The sequence below is a fragment of the Ammospiza nelsoni genome, chromosome 3, assembly GCF_027579445.1.
Source record: "Ammospiza nelsoni isolate bAmmNel1 chromosome 3, bAmmNel1.pri, whole genome shotgun sequence".
NCBI lineage: Eukaryota > Metazoa > Chordata > Aves > Passeriformes > Passerellidae > Ammospiza > Ammospiza nelsoni.
Genome location: NC_080635.1, coordinates 86,593,120 through 86,606,740, shown reverse-complemented (window position 1 = coordinate 86,606,740; position 13,621 = coordinate 86,593,120). Strand labels below are relative to the sequence as shown.

The 13,621-nt window shown below is 33.9% G+C and overlaps 1 protein-coding gene across 1 annotated transcript in view; it reads left to right on the top strand.

Annotated features, from left to right (window-relative positions):
- The window catches only part of CSMD1 (CUB and Sushi multiple domains 1), a 1,067,119-nt gene that overhangs the window by 953,754 nt on the left and 99,744 nt on the right, over nt 1–13,621 (top strand). The window contains exons 42-46 of the mRNA XM_059468452.1: nt 594–782; nt 4,516–4,693; nt 6,539–6,684; nt 8,115–8,195; nt 8,342–8,455. Coding sequence (XP_059324435.1) covers nt 594–782; nt 4,516–4,693; nt 6,539–6,684; nt 8,115–8,195; nt 8,342–8,455 — 708 coding nt within the window. The remainder of the gene's footprint in view (nt 1–593; nt 783–4,515; nt 4,694–6,538; nt 6,685–8,114; nt 8,196–8,341; nt 8,456–13,621) is intronic.

The following is a 13,621-nucleotide window of genomic DNA, read 5'->3' as shown; positions in this document are numbered from 1 at the left end:
ATTGCTTCATATGGAGCTGCTTACATTATCTTTATGTCTTAGTAAATGTTATTAATGAAAGCTTCCTCTCAATTTTAACCACACTGCTTTTTATTAATTAAATGTGTTTCATTGACTAATATTTTGGTGTCCTCCAAAGGACAGAACCTAACATGAAATATGATGAATCATTAAAGCAAATTTTTACATGGTGATATATCTAAAAGGACCTTTCCCTTCACAGGTATCTGTAATTTTTTTTAGATCTTTATGTTGCTCTGTTGTGTTAAAGTCATTAATTATTTTTTTTAATTTCTTTAGGTCACATTATTTTTGGGCATATTTCAATATATATTAAAAATCCAATGGATTATGAAAATCTTGTATTTCTTAAAGTTTTAAGGAATTAATGACTTTGTTGTACATTACTAAAATATTTTTGTACAGTTCAAATGGATGATTTATTTCTTGTTATGTGTTAATCTCTGAAAAACTGCAGCTTGGTATTCTAGTGTTTACCTATTATTGAATGCATTATAAATTTTATATAAATGTGTTCTTCCTAGTGTGTTGGGAGCTGATCAAGCCATAAAAATACTTCTGTTCTCTTCCAGCTTATGAGTTACAGAACTGTCCCGATCCTCCTCCTTTTTTGAATGGCTATATAGTCAACTCGGATTACAGTGTGGGACAGTCAGTGTCATTTGAATGCTATCCTGGATATGTTTTGAGGGGACAGCCTGTTCTCACTTGTCAACATGGAATCAACAGAAATTGGAACTATCATTTCCCCAGATGTGAAGGTAACTTTCTGGTAGTACCTTTGCTTCAGAACTCACAGTAATTTCTGATTTTTGTTTACTTGTTTGTGGGCCTGTACATAATGCAGCTTTTTCTGAAGAACAGTGCCTTTATCCTAATCTGCAGTGTAAGCAGATAATGACAGAATATTATGTGCTTTATAAATAATAAATGTTTTATGAATAATATTCCTCGGCAGTGATTTATTTTTCCTGTTAATATCTGTCACTTGTATTGATTATAAGAACTCATGATACTGCCAGAAATTATCTTAACCTCTATGTGAAAGACTATTTCAAGTAGATACTTTTATTCAAAAACAGTTATGTTATGGAGAAACCTTTATAAATGTTTTGGAAGAAAATACAAAGTTATTAATGCTAAAAGCTCACTATAAACAGATATTTAATATTTTTCTTCATGTTAAACATATGGTAAAGTTATTGAGATGTCAATTATAAATTCATATAAAAGTGTAAAGTGTTAACAGTCTGTGTTTTTAGAATTTGTAAGAAACCTAGCTCGAGTTCAACACCTCATATATATATTTTAGTGATATGGATGCAACACCAAAGGGCATGCAGCCTTCTATATTTCCTTACTCCTTTTTACTCCCTACAGAAGCATATTTCCTAAAATACACGAAGGTGTATAATAGAAGAAGCAGATTTTTATGGTATAAATCAGCATTTTCTGTTTTCTTAGATGAAACAAGAGTAAATAATATATGTTTTTTGAGATGACATGCAAGTGAATTAACATTTATAATGACATGAGGACAAAGTCATTCTTACTTTTCCCTGTCCCCTCATCCATAGTTTTAATTCAGTGGTTTAATCATCATTTTCTAATTCAAAGAAGGTATTCCTCTACTACTGACATTTCCATAATTCACAATGTACATTTGGCCTGGTTCCTGTGCATGTGAATCCTACTTTCCAGGTGTACCCACAGTCATCTACATCTCCTCCACACAGCTGAGGAATGCATGCAACTCTGTTGAGTGTGTGGTTGTGTACATTTATGGGTACCTTTTCTGGCTAAACAGCAGGCTGCTTTCTGTTTTGACTGAGCATTAAGAGCTTTCTGTTTCTCACTTAGCACACTACTTGTTTTGTGGTAAATTCATCTGTGTGTGTTAAAGCTCTACCTAGTACTGCTGAAATTATTCTTATGACATATAAATGTTTTTTTCTACAGGGAAAACAAATTGGTACTCTGATTGTTGTAATTTGACAGTGGATCTGAGAGAGAAATCAGTAAAAGAATTAAATAGTTTTTTTAGCTGTGACCAATTTTCTTAGAAGTTTGAATCAAATATTTCTACAGAAGATTGCACATACTTTTGAAGGCTGAGAATCTGTGTATGGGAGAAAATTAGATTAATTGCTACTCAAGTAATCATGGCAGAATCATGCCATATAGTCATGCTCTAAGACTTTACCACTGTGCAATCTGGTTGTCCTGGTGACTTACCATAGATGTCTTGGTGTAATGTATGTAATTGTCAGTAAATGACTGAGTTTGGGTATCTGTTGATATAATTTTAAAAATGTTTACTGTCTTTCCATGCACAATGTAATTAAGTGTAAACAGGTGTGAGAACATATAATGTGGCATTCATTCATTTATAAATTGACATGTAGTCTACTGTTAACATTTGACAGTTTAGAAGATTTGATTATACATTTACTCATTTCAAAAATCTCTGTTTCTTCATGTCTGTCATTCAAAGTGTAACATAATAACATCATTAATTTAGAGTGATTTGTTGATTCACACTAAAGCTATGTTTATCTTGTGTGAAAACAGTTATTTCTGTTTAATGTTATGTTTTCTGTGATTTTTAAAGATCCTTGGAGAAAGACTAGTAACAGCTGGATGTATTACTTGCTCTACTAGAGTTTTGTTTCCTGAGACACTTGTTTTCCTGCCAAAATTTATTGATCTTCCATGGCTAACAATCATATAAGAGAAATTAGACTGTCTTTACTAAGATATAATCAATCTGCATTCCTTCTTGAGTATTAGAGAATAATGAAGGGAAAATAAAAAATGTATGCAATCAATAACACCATTAAGAAACCTGTCCAAAATCTAGTAAACTCAAAATATATTAAATATAAAAATTCAATCAGAAAAATCCTGTATATTAATTAGAAATTAATATTCGTCTCAGGAAGTGTATTTCCCTGTGATAAGCATAATTTTCAAAGCAGTCTTAGTTGTAAACATAGAGTACTGTGGATGTGGAAAGAACAGAGTAGATTTCTGAGACCAGACAAAATAACCATGGCATGAATGTAGGGGTTTAAGAAATAGCAAAAAGTAGGCTTGAGTCACATTTTCATCAGAACTCCTAGAGCTGATAGACAGTGTCAGATGCCCTTGGCTGCTGGAACCAACATGCAACTAGGAATCAGACACATTGAACCAAGCCTTCACTTTCCTTAGCTGGTTTCATTTGTTGGCCACTAAAGAGTCATGGTTCAGGAGCAGGTGCCGTTCTGTACGGACAATCACAAACTGGGTCAGGTTGGAAGGGACCACAGTGGGTCATCTTGTCCAACCTCTTGCTCAAGCAGAATCATCCTAGAGCACATTGCACAGGATTGTGTCCAGACAGAAAATGTGCTAAATACAAATTAGTACTGATTGGATGAAGAAAGTGAAGTAGTTAAAGCCTCCTTAGCGTGTCCTATAAATCCAAAAAGGGCTACTCATCAACTAGCCAGATGACCCACAACAGTATAGCAGCTTTAAACCATACAGAAAATGAGACATCCTTCTGCATTTATCAGTCCTTATTTCCCTTTTCTGTTTTTTTTCTTTTTCCTTTAGTCAATTTTTTCTGCTTTTACTTTCCATCTCTTCTTAAGTTGAAAAAGAAATAAAGAGGGTCTGAAGGAGTGTCACAGAAACAGTGATAATAATAACATAAGCTTAATGGTAAGAGCTAAAGAGAAATGTTCTAGAGCAAGGCTGAGTGCCTATAAATCAGATTATAGTCTCATTCTAATGGGTGAGACTCACTAATTTACACTAATGGCCACATGTCTACTTGAATACATGCTTTCATCCATATTCAGTCAATTCTTCCAAACTGAGACTCAAAAGAGCACATTATCATATATTGCTGCCCTTGAATAAAGTCAACCTTTTCACAACTTTGATTTGACTACAGACTTCATCCAGCAAATGTGCAAAAATTCATGTCTGTATGTCCATTTTACTTGTCATAAGGATAATTAGCATACAATCCGCAAGTGAATCACCATTAAAAATGACTCAGACCTGTCGGAAATAAAGCATAATGGTTTTGGACTAGTGAAAGAACAGTCAGCCTATTTTTTTCAGAATTGTATTCCTGTTCAGTTACAGTTCAGTTGGACAGAAACAGGCAGGACCTGTTTGTTTATTTGTTTTTTAGTCTGGAATTCAAACAAAAGGTGCCCCTTTTTAAATGGTGTGTGGACTTAGTTTCTAGAATTATATGCAAACAATACTACCAGTAGATTTTGATGAATTTTAAGAAATGAAACTTTAAGGACATCAGCATAAGTTACTTTTAGAAATGTCAGTATTTATTTGAGAAGCAATCAACCAAGGGAAAGGCTGTCTTTAAGACTTAGGTTGTCTTGTCTTGTGAAGCTTTAAGAATTTCATAGCATTTTGATATTGTAACATGAAAAAATATTTTCTACTACTAATTTTTTTCATTTGTTTTCTTTTCAGCTCCTTGTGGCTATAATGTAACTGCTCAGAATGGTACAGTTTATTCCCCAGGGTTTCCAGACGAATACCCAAATTCCAAGGACTGTACTTGGTTAATTATTGTATCTCCAGGCCATGGGATTTATATCAACTTTACCTTACTCCAGACTGAACCTGTGAATGACTACATTGCAGTTTGGTATGCAATTTTTTTGAAACAGAAGGGATTTTTTCTGATTGATTAATCAAGTCTCACTGTCCCAAGCCATAGATTTTCTTAGTATTGCCCTTTAGGTTGTCATATGTGCTGAAGAACAGCTTAAAACAACTTCTAAGGTTATCTGAAAAAAAAAAAAAAAACACTGTCTGAACTCTTTAAGAATACTGTTCCAAAATACTTTGAAGCTCAAACTCAGTTATCAATCAGATCTTGTTTGACTCTCTCTTCTTTAAGTTGAGGCCATGTGAGGTCAAAGTAATGTAATAATCTACACTATGTTGAATTATTTGTTCCATGAGCACACAGGCAATATATGTCAGTTTTTTGCAAAAATTTCTGACATCTTTAAACATTAACTAATTTTGGCATTAAGTAAGATTTTCTTATGTTTTCTTAATATTTAAATATGCCTGATAGACATAGTTTTTTATATTTTCTAACCCAGAATTTTAGTCCCTGTACCTCCATGTCTTTAAGCTCCATATTACATGTTCCTCTTCTCTGAATTTGTATTTCTTTCCACACAAACCCATTCAATTTGTGATCTCCTCTGAAGGAAGAGGACTTAGAGCTGTCTAGATTTTTGCATAAGGACTTACTGCACTCAAGAACAGGCACAGATAATGCTAAAGGTGTTGGAAATGTCATCTCTGTCCATCCCTGGTCCTTACCCCACACGCTGTGCAAAGTGACTCCTCATATATGCTGCAAATGGTTCAGGAAAAGGAAGGTTTGCACAGAATTTAGGATGTAACTTATTGCTGTGTGAGTCAGCTGCTCCAATCTCCCAGCTAATCCACCATTCCTATCGCTATTGGTGAGGTTTTTCAGACACTTTATAGAGATGTGCATGTCTCTGAACAGCCATTTGGTGCCTCTGGTATTTGCACTGCCTGTAAGCCTAAGAGTAAAATACATCATACATTGTCTTCCCTGGAGGGTTGTATGGATATGATGCTTGGCTTTTCAATGATACAACTGTGGTGAATAAATATACCTCTGATTGAAAGACAGTAAAAGGTCAAATTAACAGCTTTCAGAGACATTCTAGATAATGTCAAGCTTTCTGAAATGGCATATTGAAAAAGATTTTTCATTCAGTTTAGATTCGTGTAATATACAAAACAACCATGAATAAGTGTTGTAGAGCTCAAAAAGTTCTTCAGTGATAAAAGTAGGGAGTACTGTTTATTTATTCATTCTGACTGTTCAGGTCTGAATGATGTACATCATGATACTGGAAGTGAAGGAACCCTGATGTTACTGGAGTATGTTTCCCTTTGTGTGTCTTATCCTAATGTTGAGAAACACAAAACACAAGATTATTTCATAGTTTTTTCTCCCTCTATTTTTTTTTTTTTTGTTTTCTCTTAGGATATACCTTTGAATCTTTGGAATTCATTTAAATGGACGAGTAACTTGCCATTTCCATAACTCTATGTTTTAACCAAAAGTTGAAGACTTGTAGCAACTGGGTCAAAATGTTAGAAATATGACAGCATTACATAATTTTTTCACTTTTTTCTACATCTGATCTGAACACGAAAATTTTTGGCAGGAACACACATTGAAAATTTCTTGCCACCACTACATTTCTGGACCATGTAAATATAAAAACTATTGCAAGTAGTCTGGTCACAAAAAAAAAAAAATCACAGAAAGAGTGTTCTGTGTGCTAGGGAAAAAAAAAAGAAACTAATTTTAAATCATTAGGAAAATAATTTTTTATAAAAATTTAAACTGCTCTCCAGAAAAAAGAGATTGTTAATTTGAATGCTAAGAACATCAGTTTTTCAGCTAAATTTTCAATGTTTTACATTCCAGGGATGGTCCTGACCATAATTCGCCTCAGCTAGGAGTTTTCAGTGGGAACACAGCTCTGGAAACAGCTTACAGCTCTACCAATCAAGTCCTCCTCAAATTTCACAGTGATTTTTCAACAGGAGGATTCTTTGTCCTCAATTTTCACGGTCTGTTTTCTTTATATAATTAGCATCTAACTACTACAATCATTTAGTGAATTTTTAAAATATTTCTTAGCTTTGCTTCCCTGACTTACCAGGACTCATGGATTTGCTGTTTGGTGTTTTGTTTGTTTTTAATTTTTGTTTTTTGGTTTTTGTTTTTTTTTTTTTTTTCTTTTTTTGTTTGGTTTTGGTTTTGGGAAGTTTTTTTTGTTTGATTGGGGTTCTTTGTTTTTTTAATAACAGTACTTATAATTTTTTTAAAATTACATATTAAAAATCCTAAGAATGTTAATTTGGGACTTTTAATAAACTATGTTCTATCTTTAATGTTAACCATTACCATCTAATATTAAGCTCTTACTCTTTTAATTACTTTGGCCGATTTAATCAGTAAGATTTCACTTTCTTTACTAACATTATTCTTCAGAATAGTTTCTGGGGTGCTATGGTAGGGTTGAACAATAGCATGAAGACTGATATGCAGCAAAATACTTTGTTCAAAGTTACATTCAGGGCTACAGATGGTGAAAATTAGGCATCTAACTCAGAAGTGAAAAGCTGAACTATAATTCCAGCTCTAATTTGGACTAATCACCCAAAATATGTATAATAAATGAAAGATTTTTAGCCGTCTGGACTCTAAATCAAAAATATACAATGAATGTATTCACAAAGACCAAATAAATGTTGCAGAAAGAGAGTAATGAGATACCTGTTTGCATGGGGAAGTCCATATCAAATTGTTACTCAGAATCTGAAATGTTTCTCTTGTCTGTACGGTTCTCCTAAAATAACTTCATGATACATGGTCACCCACGGTGTTTAATCTGAGGACCAAAAACTAGAGCGAATAGGAATATCAAGTTGTCTAGAGAATTTTGTTCTGACAGTCAATTTGTTCCTTGTAGGGGAGAATCTTCTTTAGGATATGCAGTCTCATCACAATCTTTATTTCTGTTTTGGTTTTTTAATCCAGAAAGGGCTTCTTCCACTGTTGTAGGCATTCTATTCCATTTTAGAAACAGTTATTTTAGTGGTCACCTTTCTTATGATGTTGCTCACAATTTATTGAAACAGATTTGAAAAGCAGAGAAGAGACTTTGTTTAAAGAGTTATAGAATGCTTTTCATTTAAAGGGACCTTAAAGATCATCTAGTTTCAGATCCCCTGCCAGGAACAGGAACATCTTCCACAAGACCAGGTTTAGACCTAGACTTGTATGATTCCTGAGATCCACATCTTTGGGCAGCCTGTTCCACTGTCTCATCACACTCATGTCATGTAATGACATTTAACTTGGAAAATGTTGTAACTGAGAGACCACGAGGTTCAGTGCAGCTCTCGCAATTTGGGAAGTGTGAATATGAAATCAATTTTCTGTAAAGTACTCCTTAGCACACCAGTAATGATTTTTTTTTCCCTTAAATTTGCAGCTTATCAGCTCAGGAAGTGCCAGCCTCCACCCACAGTTCCACATGCAGATTTGTTTACAGAAGATGATGACTTTGAAATAGGTAAAAAGATAGTATTTCTTTTTCTTTCTTCTGTTTTCACTTGAATTCTAATTAAACTAAGCTATTTCATGTTCCACCTGAGATTTTGATATACTTCTGTTTGAAGGATTTTTTGAGGTTTAACTTTTTTTAAATACCTTTTCCAGGAGATTTTGTGAAGTACAGGTGCCACCCTGGTTTTACCCTTGTTGGACAAGATATATTAACCTGCAAACTGAATGCACAGTTGCAGTTTGAAGGATCCTCTCCATCCTGTGAAGGTAAATATATACTTGCATGGTGTGTATATCATTAATATGCATCCTACATAAAGCATCAAATTTATGGCACTGTCATTTCATTGATGCTTAAAAGAAAATTTTCCATTTACTTCTTTAATATCTAAGAAATGCACATTTTTGTATATTTGGACCTAAGAATTTTATGTAGAAATTTCTTTCTTTAGAACCAATGAGAAGTGATTTTAACTATTTGACTCCATGATTACTGAAACACTAATTTTTAAAATGAATTTAAAATATTCTATATTACTTCATAACAAACCAAGGATCCATTTTTACTTTTGAAGAATACTAAAAATATGAAATTAAATTAAGCTTTCAAAATAAAATAAGAAAATTTTCCTTTGTGCTCTGACAAATATGGACATTGTATAAGAGAGTCACATGAAAAAGCTGTAAATATGTGGCAAATTTTAATTTTTCAAAAAGTATTAAGTCTCTTTCACCTATTTATATTCTGTTAAAAAATACAATATTTCAAACAAGGAACTGAAAATTTAATATGAACGATGTTTAGATGCACATTTTTATGTAATGTCCTCATCTTCATGGAAAACAAGTTTATCCTGGAAATTTGTATTCAGTCTTCCAACCACTCTTCCAATTTTGTTTTTCAAAACATGCTGTTTGACTTTTTTTTCTTTATTTTATTTCATTTTGTTAAATAGCAGTTGACAAAAAGGTTTTGAAATGTTTGAAAAGTGATCAAAGAAGCATGTAGAACTTTGTCCTGAACTACCTCAAAATTTTGGGGCAAAAATAGTTACTGCTGAGATGCTATCATTAAAATTTAAGAAAATCAAATAGTAATTAGAATTTCTTTCTTCTGTATTATACAAGTTTAACTTGTATCTATAATATGGAATTGTGGATGGAGTATCTTCCATATCATGAGGTGAGAACATCCATATGCACAAGTGATAATCCTGGAAGCACAACAATTATTGTGACACTGTAATAATAGCTGTATGTGTATCTTCCCTCCTGTTACCTTGGTTCTCTACTTCCATTATTTAAAAATTTATAAAGAATTTGTAGTGCAAACTATTAGTTTATTGATGCCATAATTTGTTTTATTCATCTAATTGTCCGCATGAACACACATACTTGAGGTAAAGTGGGTTTTTTACCTCCCCTTTTTTTGACTTGTGTGTACAATTAGTTGGATATCTGCCATGGCTTCAGAAATTGGACTCCATATCTTTGTTTTGAGTGGAAAAGAATCATTATTAATTGCAAGACCCTGGCCATAAAATATGCAGAATTAATGGGAACATTGTGTACTTTTATGTCTTTCTTGTTAGAATATCTGAATACTTATTAATGTTTCTGATTATTTCTTTTTTTAATCAATGTATTTCTCTGTTATAAATGTAATATTTTAATAAGATGATTGTACTGCAAATCCAGACTTCATTTTTTAGTTAACAGTAACAGCAGTAACTTTACTCTTGACTATGAAAATTAGAGTGTAAATGTAAAATGAAAGCGTGAAGCAAACTGAACAGGTATTGTAAAATCCGCAGAGTTATTAGGAACTTCTGAAAGGGGTGAGCCATCCATAACAATTCCTGCAGAGGCTGTGCAAATGGCTGTATCCTGTGAATACAGCAAAACTTTGTTACAAGGATGACATCAAAAGAAATAATCTGATCATGAAAAATGAAAGTGCCATTGAGTGATTCAGAGACAGTAGACAGTAGAACTGGAGGCATTAGAGTAAGATTCTGGCAGTCATTTTGGACAGACATAAGGGATGAATTTCTTGAGGTAAATTAGGATGCACTTGATTTCCTTTCTTCAGCCAAGTTGTATCTTTCTTTTCTGGAAAGTAGAATTACTTGGTTTTATTTCTATCCCAGCCCTCCAGTATTACTATGGAGATAAATGTTGAATGTGATTCCTATTTTATTATAAAATCCTAGCTGGTATTTATGAAACACACGAAATATTGCTAGATCATTTAAAAGTTGTGCTTTTAATGACTTCCTTTATAGTGTTTACTCATGGATAAATATTTGAAGGTACACATGTTGCATTTTGTAAACCTAGGTATTTGAAGGGGGAAATACATATTTCTGCATCAGACCAGAAATTCTATACAGCAGAACATATACCCAGTGTTCCATATCTAGCACTGACCACTAATGATTTTCTAGTGCAGGACAGAAAATCACTGCAAACGTGCAGTTAATTAAGGCCTCAACTCAACTGTGGCTAAGCCACTCTTAAGCCAGCAATGTTCTTTATATTTTGAATCCTGTAGGGCTGTTTCTTCAGTAGAATTACTCAGTCCTATTTTGAACCCATGTAAATGCCTTAAATCCACAAATTTTTGTGCAAGAAGTTATACAATTTATTTAAAATGTGAATTTGTTTCTCTGTCTGCTTTGAACTCAGCACCTGCTGTTTCCATGTTGTCCAGTTCTTATGGGAAAAAATCAGTAACAAGTTGGCCTCTATTCACTGTACTTATGGCATGATTCTATAGACCAGAAGATATTTAATATCTTTAATCATTCTTCCCATCCTTCCCAATACCCTGCCCAATTCTATTCTATTTCTTTACGAGTGATGCAGGATGAAATGGCATTTATAGGAAACTATTTTATCCTCATAGACTTGAAAAAACTTTGCTACTTGCTGTGCAATTTTCATATTGTATTTCAAACTAATTTTTGAACTGCCTTCTCATATTTTACCTGCCTTCTCTACATTTTACTTGTAATTTAAAATTGTTCATATTTCATATTTTTTCAAGATGCAGGAACACTTTCCATTTTCCTGAGCTGTGCCACTGTGTTGTAGTAGTCAAAAAACATATTTATATGATAGAAGGCCAAATTCTAGGATATTATATATGAGTCTGATAGCATATCTGACAGGTAAGAAAATGAATCTCCATGACCAATTCTACATCATTCTCAAGAGATGACCTCCAGAGCAGCTGTAAACACAGCACACCACAGTTTTCTTACAGCTCCTTTTCTCTTCCTGTCTGAGGACACACTTTCTCAAGATATTTGGTACTCTGTTAACTTGCCAGGTATTTTCTAACATGCAGAGCCCTATGCACCCCTGCAGAACATGCTGTCATTGTGAATGGGTTTATGCTTAAAAATATTGAACTGTCGTCATTTCTGTTTCTACTCTTGGAGCCCTGCTCTCATCCTGTACCTTTATACTCTTGCTAAAAAGTTCTTTCATATTTTAGTTGCTTTTAGGGAAGGGTAGAGATGTACATTAAAGCATTATGAGTGTTGTGACAGAAAGAAATATCCCTGTACTGGTCACAAAATTTGAGATGCTAGTTAAACAGATAATGGATATTCAGTGTAAGGTAATATGGCTGCTCAAAAACTTAAATTAGAGGGGTAGTGTGATAATATTGTCCTAATGTGGTGATCATATTTATGGATAAAAAGCAAAATCAAAGTTTAGGATATCAGAAATAGTATTAGAGTTAGGAATCTTGGTCAGGCCTTCCCCAAAAAACCTACATCAGATTTCTGCAAAAGCCATGTTAAGGAATGTGTTTCTCAAAACTAGAATATGATGAAAGTATTACGCTGACATGCAGAATTACCATTCTCATGACACTACCCCACTGCACGCAATTACATGTGACTGTAACATAGAGTTGTTATTTCCTGTTGTTTTTCTGTAGGCATTGCCTCTGTGCATGAATTTATGCAAGTTTAGCAAATAACATTTTTTGGAATTTACATGTGCAACAATCTTATTAAAAATGAATGTAAAATAGATTACTTGTGTCCTCCAATCTGCCTAAAGCATGTTTTTTAGTATTTATTCCTGTTATCATTCCAAACTATTTTACAGTAGCTACTTTTAATATTCATGGAGTTTACTTATAAATAATCGAGTATTAAATATATTTTGGGGCTCAAACATCCAATTTATTTTGCAGTTCAGATTTTCTCAAGTGGTAAATTTCATATCATTTCCTAAACTTCTAAACATATAGGGAGTTGAGTCACCCTGTAATTTCACAGAAGAGGGTCCATGAGGTATCAAATATGTTAATGTGTTAGTCAAACAAAATAAACAATATTAAGAGTATAATATTTTGTTGTATTGGCCTTGGCCACTCTGTCTCCCCTTCTCAGTGAGACAGGAAAAGGAAATAAGTTGGATAAAAATTTGTAGGTCAAGATAAGGCAATTTGCTAAAGCAAAAGTGAAAGGTCGGATGAACAAGAAGAGAAAAAAGCCAAATATTTTGTTCTCTACTTTCCATCATCAGGCAATGTCCAGACACTTCCTGGGAAGCAGGACTTCAGCATATGTAGCTGTCGTAAATAATGAGTACACCCTCTTCTTCCTCTTTCCTTTAGCCTTTATTGCTGAGCCGATATCCTGTTGTATGGAATATCTCTTTGGTCAGTTTGGGTCAGCTGTCCTGACTAAGCCCCCTCCCAAGAGCTTGCCCACCCCCAGCTGGCACTGCTGGGAAGTGGTGCTGCAGAATGTTGGAGAGACAGCGCTGATGCTGTGCCAGCACTGCTCAGCAGTAGCCAAAATTCTGCTGCATTATCAACTCCTTTCTAGCTACCAACATAAATCACAGTACTGTGAGGGGATGCTGTGGGGAAAAATAGCTCCATTTCAGCTAAATCAAACCCAAATATGTATGTGCTCTGCCTCAACCAGAGCACTTTTTACTTATGAGTATTCTATTTTTAAATGTTATGCTAAAAGGGCAGAGCTAATATTATTAAAAAAAAAAAAAGCTCAAAATAGCAGATTTTTTTACCTGTTGTGTGTATGGTAAATACAAGATAATAACACTATGGAGTTTACTTTTATTGAAATTATAGGTATAGCTGTGGTACTGAAAAATGGATGTGCCTTTTGTTTTGAGGAACAAGGTGGAGCAGTCTTACTGTCTCAGTATCTCAGTTTTATATTGTCGTATGTCTTTAGACATATGAATCTTCTAAAGTTTAAATCTTATAAAGCGTAGCTTCCAGCCTGGAGATTAAGCTCTGTAATCAGCAGCTAAGCTAAACTGGAGAGGAATTAGTGAGTAATTCATTAGGGGGCAGAAAGAGCCAATGAAGGCTGCCATGGTGAGCTGTGCCAATTTGCCACAAAACCCCGTGGTACAGGCAGCTCCCCAGACTGC